The 18,358-nt window shown below is 33.6% G+C and overlaps 1 protein-coding gene across 2 annotated transcripts in view; it reads right to left on the bottom strand.

The window, feature by feature from the left end:
* The window catches only part of LOC123545067 (protein stum homolog), a 135,102-nt gene that overhangs the window by 71,806 nt on the left and 44,938 nt on the right, over positions 1-18,358 (bottom strand). The window contains exon 1 of one of the 2 annotated variants that reach the window (XM_045331340.2): positions 13,674-14,387. The exons of the other annotated variant lie outside the window; for it this stretch is intronic. Coding sequence (XP_045187275.2) covers positions 13,674-13,866 — 193 coding nt within the window. The 5' untranslated portion in view covers positions 13,867-14,387. Of the gene's footprint in view, positions 1-13,673; positions 14,388-18,358 lie in introns of those variants that run through there. 2 annotated transcript variants of the gene reach the window in all.

Genomic DNA, 18,358 nt, shown 5'->3' with positions numbered 1-18,358 from the left:
CGACCTGAGTAGTGTTCGTACATATATATGTGAACAGCAACTGATTCGAAGACAAATATTCAATCATTCTGTCACAAAGTCCTCCACAAAACAATATCATACAGGTGTACTTCCAGTTATTTATTTATTTGGGTTTTACGGCGCACCAACACAGTATAGGTTATATAGCGCCAAACAGGACTACAAATTTTGGTTTCACATCTCATTTACATCGAAATAAAAACACGAGGTATGGAATCTCAAAATTTGCATACCTGCTGGAATCACAGAGTTACAGCAAAACCAAGTGTTAAGACCCTATTCGTCGCCTCTTACGATTACGCAAGGGTAAGGCAGTGGTTCCAATTCTTTTCATACATAGATCGTCCCAGAACCACATGGGGCAGGTGTACTTCCAGATGCTATTTATATAAAACGCTTCAATAAACTTTCTTGAAACCTCAAATTCAACACAGTTTACCAAACTTGAACGCAATTTAGATAATATTCTACATATTCTTGAGCTTAAATGTTAGCCTTATAAGATCCATAAGGAAAACTGAATGAAAACAAATAGGAAATTTCGTAGTTTCTAAATATGTGCGTCTATTTTCGTGAAAAGAGGAAAAGTTAAGTTATACGCTATATGACATAGCACTGCAGAGCGAGCTTCCGCAAGCCAATTAGATAGACACCCGCATGCCGACCTGAGTAGTGTTCTAACCTATAGATGTGAGTAGCAACTGATTCGAAGACAACGATTTCAACCATTCTGCCACGAAGGCCTCCACAAAACAATACCGTATAGGTCTAAATGCAGATGATATTTATATTAACTTTCTAGAAGCCTCAAATTCAACACAGTTCACCAAGCTAGAACGCAAGTCAGAGAATATTCTACAAATTCTTGCGCTTACGCGTAAGCCTGATAAAATCTCCAAGAAAAACTGAATGAAAACAAATAGGAATTTTCGTAGTTTCTAAGTATCAAGGGACAATGTTAATTTTGTAAACATGCTTATTTTATTGTGATCTTACAGTAAAACAGGACTATTGTGTATATATATATGTTACTGGACCTGAATAGTTGAAAACATTTAGTACGAAATAGCGTACTTAAATAAATGTCTTATGTACACACAACATCAATCTATATAGTACTAAGCCTGGACTTATTTTAAAATCGGAAAACAAACTGACTTTTGACTCGGTCGACACCATTTTTAGCATTATTGACTAATCAATTTTTAATAACACATTATACTTTAGCTGAAAAGAGAAATGAAATCGTATGCGAATCCGATGTATTTCTGTAGGGCTTACGGATATATGACGACACTTACACTTCTACGTATTAATAAAGCACTAATTTATTAAACCAAACAAATCAATACGTTGCTGCTGTTTGTTATATCTTCATCTCTAAATAGATTAATATGATAGATAATTGTCTCAACATCCCATTTGTCCCACCGTACTGGATTTAGAAAAGACAGTAACTATGAAACTTATTTATTAATAGTTAGTTTAGACACACAGACACAAAAAGCGTGTAACGCAAGTACAGTTGCACTTTCCGTATAATGTTAAACTATAACTAGATATATTTCTTATGATGATACCATTGTTATAGAAGTAAGTCAGGCACTGACTTGTTATTTGACCTTTGCTTAAGCTGAATGGTAAAAAAGTACGTTGTCTTTATGTAAGAGAATTGAGGTATTACAGCTCTATTTAAGAACGCCCACGGGTTTTCCGTACTAGATTATTAGTTGGCAACATCAGTTCGCATGATTTCAAAGGTACATTCTTTAGCAGTTTTCTAAACCAAATCAATACATCACACGGAAATCTCTTCAGCTCTACTGTGTCAGAGCAATGTTGTTTGTAGAAATGATAGTAACAAATATATTTTCCTTGTCCTAAAAATCTATAAAAAAAAATCAGATTCTCAAATTTTGTTGGATCAATTACCAAGGTGTTTCACTTTTGATATAGAATTTCCACCTACAACGGTGAAAACATATCTATCAAATATTTCAGTAGTGTTGTTTATTGGTATTATTTGAGTATGTCATATTACATTAAGCGTGTTTTCATAATTATTTCTGGCAGTATATTCAAACTAAGTATGTGGAGGAAAGTAATGTCATTTTAAATTCATTACACAATTACGGTTATCCGTGTTTTCCCATTTGAAAACTAAGAGAAATGCCAGATACATGTGCCAGTGTTTACAATTTTCTTTATCAAAATAGTTGATTTCATGAATTACATGGGCAAGTTCAAAATAATATATGAATGCTTTGATGGTTTGATGCATTTATCAAACATAACAACAGCTACATAGTATTGTATAATTGATAACGAATAATTCCTCATGTTTACTTTCAATTTTTATTGTTGTGATGATAAGTTAGTTAGTTAGGTAGTTAGTTAGTGAGCACTTAATTAATTTTCATTCTAGTACTGATCAATAGTGTTTGTTATTCACATTTTAGAATATTTTTTAGCTAGGCAATATTTGCTAAAGCGTCTTTTTTTTGAAAGTTTCAATTTCCGTTTAAATTTGATTTTCAAAAAGCCATTGTTAATATACACTAGGAATGATATGGGTTCTCGTGTGGACCAACGACTTTTTAAATGCACAAAATGTGTTTGTTCGCAGACTTTTTCTGATAAATTTTGCAATCTAAAGGTTTGAAAAATTAAAAATGAATGATCACTCTCTAATTATATAAAAACTCAGATACGCAATATAATTGCAGACACTCTTCTTGTGAAAGTAAAGAAATTGCAACATCTCTTATGCCTCTAGCACAGGCATAAGTAACATTTATACAGAGTCATTGCTTGCTCTCGTCAATAAACTGTTACGTTTTCTGGTTTTTGACTCCTGCATCGTTTCAATTCCCGTTTCCGTATCTAACATAAATTCTATCCTTCTTACATTTAAACTCTGTGATAATTTTTCATAATTATCATTGCATATCTCTAGCTTTTATGACATTTAAAGAATAAAAGGTTGAAATGATACTGGTGTTTCCAAGAGTTATTAGCAGTGCATAATTTAATAGAAATAGCTCATAGAGGTTTATCGTAAACTAAAAGTCATATCTAAATAATATTGTAGGTATTTACAATAACAAATTATGTCACAAAGCTTTATCGACCTACACAATTTCAAGAATATGTCTGCATGTTAAGTTTGAACGAACATTGACTGATAATGACAGGCGTGTAATTAAAGCAAAACCTATCAACGCAAACGGCGCGGTAGGTATAGAAAAGGCAAAAAATACATACCACATGTTTTTATTCTGTTGCATAAAATATATGTATGGTTTCGCAAGTCTAAAATCAGGACTTCATTATACGCAATGGTTTCTGTTAATAATAAAGTTCGCAACAATTTACATTAGACTTTACTATAGACAACAGAATTTTTGTATTTCATGAATGAAAAACACTTTTGCCTGGCAATTTATTCAACATGCGATAAAAGCCCATCCGCTTTACACAATAAGATTCAGATCTGTAAGTCTTGGGATAGTGAGTTCGATCCCAAAACAAGACGCATGTTCTTCGTCTGACTCTGCCTGAAAACATTTATTCTCAATCTCCGATTCATTTGAAAAAGACACTTGCGGAGAACAGGTTAAAGTACTTGCTAGACAGAAATTCACAGTATTTATGTCTGTTCTAGTAATTGAAATGAATACTCTGAGATTTTTAGACCTCTTCATGTCTGTAAACCTCTATCTATAGTATATCAAATAACATACGCGGCAAAGCGTCATTACGACAAACTTGTGCTTCAGTAACTCGTACAAAATGTTGAAATTCCTTACATAGGAACATTCTTAAATTAATTAACATGCGAAACATGATCAATGCGAAACATGATCACTTTACATACATAAATTGTGCTGATCCATTTATCAGCTGGTTACTTTAAAAATATTACCATTTCTAAGTATATTTTTCCATGTAGGCGTTAGGTAATGAGGTGTGTGGAATAATTAGTTATGAACAATATGATATTGAGACAGCCCGTAGCCATAACGCATTAGTTCCCGTTCATATTTAATATTTTCTTGAAATTTCCCAGCAAGTAAAGGCAGCAAATTATCTCTGATAGAAGCAACTGAAAATTTAATTCCATATTAATGTTATTTATAAATCATACTAGTAATCAAATTACTATGATGATAATTAAAATAAAATTGTACATTAACTTAATGTCTGTCATAAGGGCAGTATTAAAGGGATCTAGTTACACGTTTAAAACAAACACAAAAAGGGCTGTGAAAGGATTCTGCATTCATTATTTCGATGATAATAGAGCTTTAAAATGTTTTGAAATTTATGAAATTGTCTACTGTAATCGGTTTATTACAATCATGAAATACTGTTTATTCATGAATAAAGTCATTTCTTCTGATTATCATTTCTTATATTTAAGTTCATTAAAGTCTACACAAATTAGGCAAATGTTTCGTTTATATATGTATAACAGAAAACAACAAATAACTAATCTAATTGAATGAGTAACGTATCTAACGGTTATTACTTCACTTGACAAAAAAAACTGCCGCTGTACAGCTGTGAAGCAGTTTGAATATAAGCCTGGTCCAATCTTTTTTAAAACCTACCTCTGTGCTACCGGTGAAACCGTTTTTATTGACGACTGGAAAAAAACATTTAGTAATGCTTTCAATAAATCTACGAGTTGAAAGCATTTCTAATACTTGCAGCCTGATTTAGGTGGAGTTTACGTACGAAAGGTAACAAAAACATAAGACATCCGTCATACCCCTAGCATCGGCAACAGTGCAATTATATAATACAGACACTGTCCAAAGTATGGTTTCACTGGCAACAATTTAGCTCAATACTTTTGACAGCTTTCTGGATGATAGTTTCAGATTAGATATGTAATGTAATTGTATAATCTTGCCACACACCTCCGTGTAACGACAAGATGAATACTTAAATCTCTTGCAAGGCATTAATTTTCTATAAATAGTACACTTTCCTGTTTTTCCTCCTTTGAATATCGAAATGCACTCCCTTATTACAAAGGCATCAACACACAGATAGATGCTAACACCGATTATTGTGTGCTTATATATGATGATGGATTGACAATCGGATACTCGCGTGTTTTAGCATTACGATCACCAGTTTGATAAAAGTTAAATTTTGAGGTTAAAATTACCAAAGTAAAAGTGACAGCCCTTGTTGTTTTCTTTGTGACGCTTTAATGCAATTAAAAGAGGACGTACACAAAATTGCATTGATGGTCCTTAGACTATGTCTACCGTTATTTCCTATCACCAACCGTACATTTAGATCATTACAGATGTGCATTCTGTTATATTATGCTGATTATAATTCCATCTGTTTATTTGTTCAGACTCCTATCTATCTGTCTGGAACTGCTGACAAATTGCACAATTTATGTAAATATTTCGACAATCATGCAATGCTTAACTTAACATCATTCAGTAAATATGCATTACAGATGCAAATTCTAGCAGCTCTTCATAAAAATATTGTGTTTGCCACGGCTAACAATTGACAAGATAATTCTAAACATGAATAACAACTGCCGCGAAAGTGTTCTATGTTAACTGCTTTAATTTAGCTGTTCGTTTTCGTTTATGATACAATTTTACGCATGAGTACCAGAGTGAAACATACCCCGCGCTACATTTGACATATCTAGAAATAGTAAAAATATTTGTATTACTGTTGTTTTATGGAAAATGTTTGAAATTAGATTTACTTGTATTACAAAACATTGTTTTGAAAATACAAACACACCAATTATCGTGTTACATACTACTGGGTGCTGGTCGCCTTTGCTACATCTGAAAAACACATCAACTTCCTCATCGAAATCACCGGACTTGCGTTTTGCTTTGCGTTTTTTGCTACGTCTGGAGTTCCCTTGTTTACTTTGCTTCTGCTTCTTTTAACTTCTCTTTCTATAAGTTTTCTTTCAAATCCGGCTTCTTTCAACATCTCTTGCTTACGTATCTTCGGGTTTTTCTTTTCTTCTCTTCTTTCAGTTTCTTACTTCTTGACTTCACCCGTGTTACTAGCTATCTTTGATGGCCCTAGCTTCTTAGTGTCTATACCATCAATAGTTAAAGAAAATATTCTAGCTTTTCGAAAGCCATGCGAGACGCATTTTGAAAGGTTACCACCTTTTCCCATGTTTTCTTTAACAAACCCGGAAAATCTTTGAAATTCTTACATGGCATGCCTAAATACTTTTGGGGACTAGGCAGTACAGGACTACTTTGTTCTTGTGAAAAAACTTTGCTGCTTGCAGGTTTGAATGGTCGTCTACAAAGCGTGTTACTGGAAATTCGATAGATTGACTTTTTGTACACTTGACAACCTCTTCAAATGTTTATGTGTCCATTAATCCATTTTTGTCGTGGCATAGATGACATCACGAAATCCACACAGGCCAACATCCTCAAACGCTCTCCAGGAAATAAAATCATAGGTGCATGCTGCCATTACTTTGTTTGGGCCTTTGTGTTCGTGAACACCTGATATCCGTTCTTTGAACCTTGTATAGCAAGAACTCGGTTAGGTTTAACAGGTCTGATTCGTTCGCGATAAAGACTCTTATGCTATTTTAATAATATTCTCATAGTCTGTAACTTCTCTCTTTAGAGACTCACGTAAGACATCTAAGCAACTCTTGATTATCTTTATTGTGATAAGAGCACGTTCTTGACCTAAACCTGCTGGTCCTTTAAAGGGTTTGTAACTTCCATCTAAATCTACAATATGCTTCACTTCTTTTAACAATTCGGGGATACCTGATATACGCCATCAGCTTTGCATGCTGAGTTTTCTCTACCCATGTTAAAAAGACAGTCTTTCTCTCTACAGGCTCATTCCCCTCAAGTGCATGACCAGCTAAACTGACTAACAATGTAGTGCGTGGTATGTTGAAGGTCATAGGAGTCGTTTTCCTACTCGTGGGCTTAGCGCGCACATCTGATCAGGTTTATACTTAATCCACTTTCTAATATTAGCCTGTGATGAAATGGCCTACAAGAATCAAAAGATACCAGAAAGCATTGTATCGATCAAGTGACCCCAATATACACATAGACAAAAATGTTATATGTATGTAAGGATAAAGTAAAAATGTTCATAATATCAAGATCTTAATTCTTTTTTTTTTATTGCATCCTAAAAACGCAAGATAATGTAAAAAGGAATGAAGCACTAAAATACTAAAGTAACTCACCCTATTCTCACAGTTAGGAACTTGAACAAAATTAGTTGACAAAAACAAACCGCTTTAACCTTGTAAAATATGGCGACTGATCATGTCATACATGACATAACTCTCAACGCGCGCTCTCGCAGCTGTAACGTTGTTTAATGCTAATTAATAAAGATAATACAAGGGAGTTTACTCTAGCATATAGACAAAATAACTGCTTCAGTAGTTTGGTTTGGCAAAGTATAACTTGCTTCCGGACTACTACTTCGCTGTACATATGATTTCTATGATCAAATTAAAGAAAAACACGTGAGCATTACGATCAACAATTTTTCTGTCTACATGAATTTCTTGACATTTTAAACACTTACTCATCTCTAAACTAAATCTTATTATAAGATACTAACACATTTAATGGTCAGACATATCTCTAAACTAAATCTAATAATAAGATACTAACAGATTTAATTTTGAAATAAGCCGGATTGAATTGTTGTCGTCCCCGAGGGGTGTGTAAGATTTTGTTTCAAACTAAATCTTGATTGATTGATTAACTGCTATTGACAACAAGAACAATCATCCTACAGGACTGGTATAGTTACGATCGATTCAAAAGCATTTTTGGAAACAAAAGTTAAACACCTTTTATTACTGTACATAGTGATATGTAGACATTAGATACTCATAATGACAATTAAAAGTAAAACAAATAGATAATCACAACACAAGCATAGGAATGCAGTGGGTATCGCCCTGGACGGTCAGTGGCAAAACAACGCTAGGATGTTTAAACCGGCTAATAAAACACAAACCTTCCCTAGTATGTTTCACAGTTAAATATTTACTAAATATTTCTTGTAACGTTATGTTAACAAAAGGGACACTATGTAGAACAAAACAAATACTCGTGTGTTTTATATAAAACAACCTTTCTATTCGCCTCTTACGTCAGACAAAATCAAGGAGAAAAACGTAACTTCGAAAGGAACTGAATGTGTCTGAAAATAGTCTGGATATGACCTCTGCCCATTAAATTTTCTATAATCTTACGTACCAAAAACAATTTGAAAATAGCCATTTCCAAGAATCTTACATCCCATATAGAAGGCAGGTTTTTATGTACCTGGTCGGAGACATGTCTATTGATTACGATTTACTATTTAACTATAAAACATTGCTATATAATGCTTTCTTACCGTTAAGAAGACATACTAGTATATAGGCCAGCTTCATACATGAAGGGTAATCGAAATGACACATTTACCAAATCACTATGATGCAAACCATAATACAATATCTATGACTTGCAACTTCCACTTATATCATAGATTGATAAATGGTCACATGGGGAACCATAGAAAGTGATATGCACCAAAAAAGTGATATTCTCCTCTAAACAAACTTGAACGAGCAGCTATTCCACAAAACAAAATCACGCACTGTACTATACTATAGATCTCGCAAACACCAGTCAATAGTGTATGGTTTCCATTAACGCAAGTGAGCAGCCTCGTTACATTTTGATAAAATTGTGTATTGACTGACAAGCTGAATTCTCATTAACAATCAAACTGGGATATTAACCATACTGCTCGATTTTAAGTTTAGTCATAAAATACAGTTACTTTATGACAATGTTGTTAGGACTTGGGGAGTTGTACTGACAGTAGGGGTGCTGTAGATCTCAGGGTAAACGTTACTCAAGTAAACGGTTTATCCTTGATTCGGTGTATTGGACGACTCAGGATAACAGTTAACGATGTTTTATATATCAATGTTAATATATAATACTACAGAAAATACAGGTGAAGTCAACACATTCAACAAATGTATCTCACTGATATCAAAATGTAATCACAAGTTTCGTTCTTCTTGATAATAGGTGTATTCAAGTACTTGATGGTTAAAATCTATCATTATAAGTACAAACGGATCAAATAAGACTAAAACCGTTCCGGCTTCCCCTAGTTTATAGGTAACATGGTTCTAAATATTTATCAAAAATACTGCATTCTCTCTCAAAAGTACAAAAGACAAATATGTATTTAGATTAAATTATATATGACTGATCAGGCGATACACAACTTGTAAATAACGACGCGGATAAAAAGACTATGTTCAGCAACAACAGGATTTGCCTCCATAAGTTTTAACAATTTATATTCTCAGTACTTAAGTTCCATTGCAAGTTTCTTTACTTTAAATAAGTAATGAAAGTGTAAATACATCTGTACAAATAGTATAGTGACTGTAGGTAACATTGCTTGATGTAATCTCAAAAGGGCTTTAACATAGGTCTGTAGCTTTAAATGACACATAGTAACTTTCTTACTTCTCTATTCAGCACAGTATTCATTCTACAGAAAATTTATTAGAAGCAAGCCATTTGAATGCTTAAGATGGAAGTATTGCTGATGGCTAAAATCCGGTCCTTTTATAGATTTCTCGAGAAAATGACCCAAAACGTTATCGAAACAAGATTGGGTTAAATAATCACATGGTTAGTGACCGACGGGTCAAAATGACCTGAAATATTAAAACTCTAAGGTGAACACTGCTGTGTCATAAAAAAGGCGATTTTATAGAAAATAAAGATGAAAAGACATCAAAATATGCATCATCGGGCAGACACTAACGTGTTCAAGAGAATTAGTCATCTTAATGATGACAATTTTAATTTAAATTGCTGAGGTAAATAATACAACAATGCAATGCTAAGATGCATTTCCTGTCAGCAAAATAACGATAATTTATACACACTCGGACTGAACAGACACTTACTGAAACAAACATTTAAATACTCTAGATTGATTATACAAAAGCTAACTTAATTCGCATGCTGGAAAATGTTACAAAATCAAGATTACACATGAACCAGCAGAAACAGATGTCTCTTGGAAAAGTAAACAAAGTTCGGATAAGATTAAAACGAACATATGGTGTATAATATGCGATTGGTCGGTCATGTTATGTAGTTCAACACATATTTGTACAATTCTGTGTTTCGTTTGCCAGAACATGTCACTGAAACAATTCAGATCATAGCCAAGATCCATGGCTTAGCTCATAAACCAAGAAAACAAGAAAATGGTAAGTCCCCATTTTTCGAAGCGCTACAATATATTTGAATATCCAAGTCTACATCCTATACATCCTACATCGTACATTCTTGCATAAAAACTATTTTATTCACTGGATCCGCCTATGCATTGACGGGAGAAAAATTGTGTGCAAACAAGGCAATTCACGTGCTCCTAATAACGATTTGTTTTTTGAAATGCTTTTCCAGGGTCGGACATTCGGAAATCTGGTAACTGTATCTTGTTTCTACCATAATAACCTCTTTTTTGTATCATAAAAGACGCAATTTAATGTAGAATATGTTTTGTTGTATCAGTTACCAACCTAAAATTCACTGTCTCAAACAACGTCGCCTCTCCCTCTTGTTTATACCCTTTTGTGAACATTTCAATTTTTGTCGATAACCGTGAATGTATTGAACTCTGTGTACCTTCTGCAATCGTTTGTTGGCGATCAGGTTAATGTAATCTAATTTCTCGCAGAATTCATATTAATTTTGAAAGACATTCACTACGTTCGTACTCGTCCCTGCTCAAAATGTGTTTGTACTTAAAATAACTCGAATGTAAAGTTATTATTCTTGAAATTGTGTTCCAGTTTACCAAATTTTTAAGTAATATGCAACATTTTGGGTGATGCCATGATTGCAATAACGAGAAATAATAAAAAAAAATTAAAAACATTCAGTACATGCTTTTGGTTGTGTTGTTGATATCTTGGTCCCGGTTTTGGATATTTAAAACAGGTTTACCGTTTCCGAGAACAACAGAGTGGTAATCAAAAAAATGTACCTGAATCGTAAAGTCATCACATATAAAAACAATACATTTAGTCGTCTTGTCATGTTTTTATGCAAAAATAGCGACTATACACGTTTGTTTTGTGTATTAACGTCAGCAGAAGCCCTTGATATATGTTTTTGACTGAGACACAAACATATTATCGCCGGCTTCTGCAGACATAAATGCATAAAGAACGTGTATTATCCATACAATAACTGTTTAAATTTACCACAAATCATATTAATGTGTTTCTACGAGCATTTTCACCATTTTTGTTAACGATAAGAGCTGCTGGTTTTATTTAATTATAAACATAAATTTGCGCTTAACGAAATGGGAGATAACGAAACATTTCCAGACAAGATATTTACGGTAATATACAAATTCATATACTCCCCAATGTTTACATCGAAACGATTTGACGATTACACGCTAACGTACTTGTTTCTCATTTGAATATCATAATAGAACGCGTATGAAAATGGCGACCAAACAATCATAATATAAAACTGACTATTTCAGACTTTATACTGAACTGCGATTGACATAAACAACTAAACTCAAGGAAGTTTTCAGTTAAAGTGGAGGACAGCTTTGGTAACATGCTGATGAAATTAGAATTTAGAATGAATAATGTCCGTTATTACGGACGGACGGACGAACGGACATATACTTTTTATTTGTGTCATGTTATACACATGTCATTACAATTATATGGTTGAAAACATGATCAGATAAATATAATTTGGACGTTTCTATGTCAGAAAGAGGAAAATTGTAAATTTTTCGTAACGGATTCACGAAACATTGTTAGAATATCATTATAAAGAGTTATAATATGGATCGCCATAGCTGTCTGCCTCTACTCGTAAATGCAGTGTTTATACATGTATATCATTGCGCTTAACACTGTATATAGGATGATTTTTTAACTTGATAAGCGGTTCTTTAAGCAGTTCCTGTGCCTTCAGCTTTATTTACGTCGCCTTTAATTATATATCATGTGTTTTAAACTTTATATTCTATGTTTTAACAAAGTATGTACGTTAAACTGTAAAACTGAAACTGAAACTTATTAATTTGATTAAACGCCTATTTCTATACATTAATAGTAATAATTATGTAAATGGGGTTATATATACAAGGTGCCTTTATCTGTATTGTACAGTGATTTTTACTTTAAATGTAGTGGTTTAACTTTATATGCGATGCATTAAACTCCATATGCTGCGCTTTGAACTTTATATGATATGCTCTCTGCTGTATATAAGGTACTTTCAACTGTATATGGATTGATTTTACATTTTCAAGGAGTGGTTTCGATTTTACCTGTGGTGCTTTCTATTGTGTATGCGGTGGTTGAATTGGAATAAGTTTTTCATTATGTGTCTGGTTCATTTTCAGACTTGATTTTCTCAACTGTGTTTGTGGTATTTCAAGTGTATATCCTTTCCGCAGCCTTAACGTACTAAAACGTATTAGCGTCTGATGGCCCTTTCACGCTTCCGTAGAAACAACATTTATTACACGAAACTTATTTTGAAAATATTTCTGAAATGTCTAGGTCTGCAGCTGTCAAATACGGTTATATCTTACATCTGAGGCATATACTGACAGTCTCAGACAACATCAAAAATGACATTTTCAGCGATTTGATGAAGTTCCAAAATTATCAATGTACCCTTGGTCCGTTACGGACCACTGTGGGATTTCTGTTTATCCAGAGCTCAAATATTTTTTCATAGATTAAAAGCTGACATGCTGTACTAAAGCCCAGGTAATTTCAATTCGTAATAAAGTGCTGAAAATTGGCTCCCCAATAGCAAAAAAAAAAAAAAAAAGAAAAAAAAGAAGTCCACGCGCATACATTTAGACGGGTGACCCCTGCGCGTGACCCCTGACTATCTACGAATCAAAATGCGGCTTTCATTTTCAAGTTTAGCATTTCTACTTTCATTTTATTTACTTCCGGAAAGAGCTGAAGGTCGAGTGACGTCATTTTCTGTGTTGTCAAGAACAGACATATGCCTGGCGAGATTGCATAGATATGTGCTGGCCGTCCTAAGGATATGCGGTGCAAATTGACCATGGTTAAACAACATAATGAGGTTCAGTTAATTACGCGCAACATTACATTTGAATGCGCAACATATAAAGTTAAAAAACTGCATTAAAACTTACAAAGTCTGCAAATGCAGACGGAAGCACCGCATACACCGCTGAACCTTACACGCAGAAAAATGCAGAAATGCAGATGAAAGCACATCATATACAATGTTAAGCTCTTGGTTCTTTAGAGAAGGGGAATTTCAAATACTGATAACAGACCTATTAACATCAGGGGACAACAAATACTTTTGTCTGTTTTCAGACGGATAAGTTTCCTTTTTCGTACATAAAGAAATCTTTAAACATTTTGTAATTCATATGCTGTTTTCAAGGCTAGAAATTGTGTTTAGAGTTAATTTAGATAAACCATATGTTTTAAACGAGATAAACGTGATCCCGATTACCTTTACCAGTCCTACTCTTGCACACTCAAAATTATTATGACAAAGTGTAAAACTTACCAAAACCCGGAACAATAATGTTTAAAAGGCAACATATCACGGCAGCAGCCAGTGGTAATTTAGGCATGGATTTGAACAATGGCCCATGTTTCTCCCCAGATACAACGATTTCCGTCCTGTCGTCTGCAATCTTAACTGACTTTTGCTTCTTCAACTGGCGGAAAAGTTTATCGTTTTCTTCTCCTGACTCCATTGCTATTGCAGCAGACGACAAAATAGGGAAATTATGGTGCCAATTATTACTAATCAGAAATCCACTAAGGCCGTCGGCAATTTATCTTAATTTATTCCTTAATTCCTTGTATTCTGATCACAACTGGCTTTAACTGAAGGTGTGTTATTCGCAATGAAACAATTGATTAACAGAGGAAAATGGTTCATGTTCTTACATCTATATTATTACTTATATCTACCACTCCCCGATTCGCTGGACAACAAACACGTACGTAAATTCCACAACTTTATTTCAGAACTGCTCCTTGCAAAATCACAAATAACGTGTGTGCAAGCAAAATGATTCTAATTACTTGAAGTAGAAATTATTCTCATCAACATTCCGCGTCTGCTTGTTTAAATAGTCGGTATTCGTTAAAAGATCCCTACAGTCGTTAATAGAACATATTCCAATGTTTATGTTTTTCAGATTCCTAAATAAAATGCAGTATTCACAAATAGACATTAGGATTATCTGTTTAATGTACGATCTGTCTGGCAGTTATACGCATTAAAGCTTACTATTGATTTCGTGAAACATAATTGAAATAAAATAAAAGTTTCATAAAAAGTTTAGATCAATACACTTCTGGAAATAATTCCAAGAAGAAAATTCTGGCATAAATTCTTTATTTTTGAGTTTTATTGTCTGCGATCATAGATTGTTGTAGAAAGTCGGTTACAGATAAATCGATCGAATGCCATTTTGTGCTTAAAGCAGAAAAGATACATATCATAAGATTTATCTGCTGTTATGTTTTTTTGCAAATATTAATACTTAAAAACGAGTATTTAGGCTGTCTAAAGGAAATTATGTAGTATTGTTTATGCCATTTTTCTTCGTCACTTTTCAATTACTTTATCAAATGATTTCCAGCGGATTGTAAATGTATCCTTGTTTCTTGTTGACTTGTTTATTGATTTTAAAAACGCACGAAGTTCTGTTTGCAATGGGATTTTATATTAGTTTATGAGGGTAGCTTCTGTAAACCGTAAAATATAAAACAATAAGACCAGCCACGTTTGAAGAACGCAGCCTCTGATAACAACAGCCTCGTAGCAGTGTATGTATATATGGATATGAACACGATTTACCTTTAGCCTGCTCTTTCTTTGCGACCAGTTTAGACCAACATCAGCCTGCACATCCGTCAGTAAATTTTCAGTAAACATCCCTTCGAATAATAACTGGTACTTCCCAAATTGAATGATATACCAGCCCATTTTAGAAATTCATCAGGGAAAAGGTTGAAATAATTATACGCTAACAAAATAAATTATATAAACAACGAGGACGAACCGAACAAGTTAAGAAACACAAGAGAGCATCACCTTGGAACGGTCGGTGGTAAAAAGACACCGGTGAGTGTATCCCCATATTTCGGAAGTTAGAACAATTGTAGTTCGAGTATCTACTCTACTGAATTAGGTTCACATGACTCAATCTTCTGTTTACTTAAAACAATTACATAGAGGATATTTGTTTGTTTGCAGTGAGATATCGAAATATATCATCATCGATGTGGGAGACAAATGAATATTTTCACGAAGGCTGAGTGAAAATATCAGAATTGTTTCCCTTATCGGTGATGATGTATTTCGGTATCTCACTGCAAACAAACAAATTTTCTTTTTATCTTAAGCTAATTTGTGAAGATCAACGAATTTTCTGTTTAATACTTGCATAAATGTTAAAATAAATCCAATATTTCATCACGAAATTCGGATTTATTTAGGCTAACGTGTTACATATGATGCATTCGCTAAATTACCATTGACACTTAGGCACATTGATATCGAATATTGGTGATTAGGTTCATTAAATCAACACGACGCCATTTTGTTTTTAAAAACAAAAACTGCATTTAAATATTTTGTGTAAAAAATACACAGTCCGCGACCAACAGAGACAGTGACAAATGCCGGTAATTTAGAAGCATATTTAAAACTTTTCGGGTCAATGTCGTCAGTTCGATGAATAACCGGAAGCTTGCTTTGTTTACCAAAACACACGTTGAAGGTCAGATTAAAACACAACACGAAAAATCTTAACAATTGAGGAATATCCGTAAGTCCTTGGAAAATCAAGCTGCAGAATTAAATATCATCATGGATTCAATAGAAACAGCTAGAAAATATTGTTCTAGGACTAGGAGCTGAATAGCATAACAAAATGGATGGAAGTTGGAACGCAATTAGCTGGGCTGGGAGAGTATACTTCGACGAAAATGCTGGCATATTACGTAAAATTGAGTTGATGTCTTGTGATAATTAACTAAGACAACAACCATCTAAATGTGCTGTCGCCAGTAAAATCTACCACACGAAAAGGAAAGGAAACACACAAATATTTATAGCTACACGGCAAGACCAAGCAACCAAGTCTGACAAAGGAAACATTTCTAGAGCATTACAATTATTTCTTTTGCAAACTTAATTATAGCTAGCCTGTACTATACAGGATTGTCTAGTTGTACATAACTCGTATATGGCTTGAGTATTAGTATAATCCAGTAATTTTAAAGGCAGCGAAGGGAGGTAATTCAAGAATATATTTCAAGGGAAATAATTTATCTTGAAAAAATGAAGTTCGGCACTGTGAGTGATATAGAGAAATATCTCACTGATATTTTTCAGTATTTCATCAGTTAGCATAAAATAAAGACGTCATTCTATTGCACTTACCGCTAATCAATATTTGATTTACAAATCTTTCATCAAGGTGAGTGAACTAGCGACACCTTCAAGTAGCTGGTACGTCGCAAATTGTTATAACTAATTACACAAGATGTATATATGTGAACAGTTTGAACATCTTATTGATGGGACTCCAGATCTGCAACCACTTAATTTATCTGAGGATTTGGAAAAACAATTACCACTCTTCACTATAATCAGAAATGTTTCCCTCTTCCCTACCCATGCCTTTACCATCTTCCCTAAGCCAGATTTGACATTTAACTCTATCAGTACAGGGTTAAGAATGTTGTGCTTAGTGACGAATAAGAACAGAAACCACTCTTAGCAAACAATGTTGGCTGTGTTTGCACTATCTTCTTGTGCAGACGCTGTTTACAGATTATCAATCTTCAAAGTATGCAAGCCTAAACCTCTGTGTTGTATTTATTGTCAAACCATGAATTATTTGGCTAAAAAATGTTATATGACATTTTCATAAAACTTTCTGGGCAATTGAAATAGCTGTAAAACGATGTCATTCAGAAATATTGTTGAACACCTACGCTTTTTGCGTAATGAATAAATGCTTTGTACCAGAAAGACAGAATCAATATCATGTTTACAGGCTTCGTGCGCAAGTGAATTAATATGATAAAATAAAGTCGCTCAATTCATTTAGCGTCTTAGCAAACATATCTTGAAGCAATTTGATTTGATAGTGTAAAATGTTTCACCCAAATATGTCCATTTATTTAGTTTTTCTCAGTATCTGCAAAATGGTCTTGATATCTACTGGCTGATGTTGCCAGGATGGTCTGTTCTAGCATGTCAATCGTGGACGTATTTTTGTGGTTTTTGCAATAACCTCAGGTATCTCTTTTCAGAGTAGCTTAAAACATAGATAAATAACCACCATACCCTGTAGAGACAAAGCGTGGTGTTCAATCAATGCAACAAATACTGTACATACTACTTCATTAATTCCTTAAAAAATTTAGACATTTAAGCACATTTTCTTATCCTAATATATGTCACTGTCAACTTGTAACTAGATACTTGTATTTCTCTTTTTTCATGCCCAACATGTATAATTATCATTATGGAAATACAAAAAAAAATACAGTTATTCCTTGGCACGTCGGCAAGAAGAGAAGAGGACAACAATCTAAAGTTTGTCATGGATCCGTTTTAATCTAATATTGCACGAAAGAGATTACAATTTCGCAAAGAAACTGGTGAAAGATTTCTGTCGCTGGCTTCTTCAAAATTATTACAGACAGACAGACAGACAGACAGACAGATATTTTATTGAAGACTTGTACATTGTACATTGTCTATAGCACATAAGTTACATAAATAATATCAACGTGAAACTACACATAGATTTCGTAAATAGTATCAACGTGCAATTATAAACAGTTTGGATAAGACATTATACAAATATAAATGGAAAATGAATAAGTAATTGTATAAACCTTTATAAACATTGTATAAGGATATTCGATGGAGATGAACAAATTTAAATTTCAACATTTAGAACATTAGAAAGTGCACACAATGCTTCTTTCACAAATAATGCCAAATTAATAAGTTCGGTTCTGTTGCTACTAGTTAACAATTGGATATATTTAAAAACTGATGGTCTTACATGATATAGTCTATTGACATATTTTCGTCTTAAATCAGAATAGTATGGGCATATACATATAAAATGATACTCGTCTTCTTAATCATTTGTATTACAAACTAAACGATGTCGTTCGTGTCTGGGTATACTATTACCACTATATCTA

This window comes from Mercenaria mercenaria, chromosome 1 (genome assembly GCF_021730395.1).
Source record: "Mercenaria mercenaria strain notata chromosome 1, MADL_Memer_1, whole genome shotgun sequence".
Taxonomy (NCBI): domain Eukaryota; kingdom Metazoa; phylum Mollusca; class Bivalvia; order Venerida; family Veneridae; genus Mercenaria; species Mercenaria mercenaria.
The sequence above is the reverse complement of the archived record's forward strand: the minus strand, read 5'-3'. Positions and strand labels throughout refer to the sequence as shown.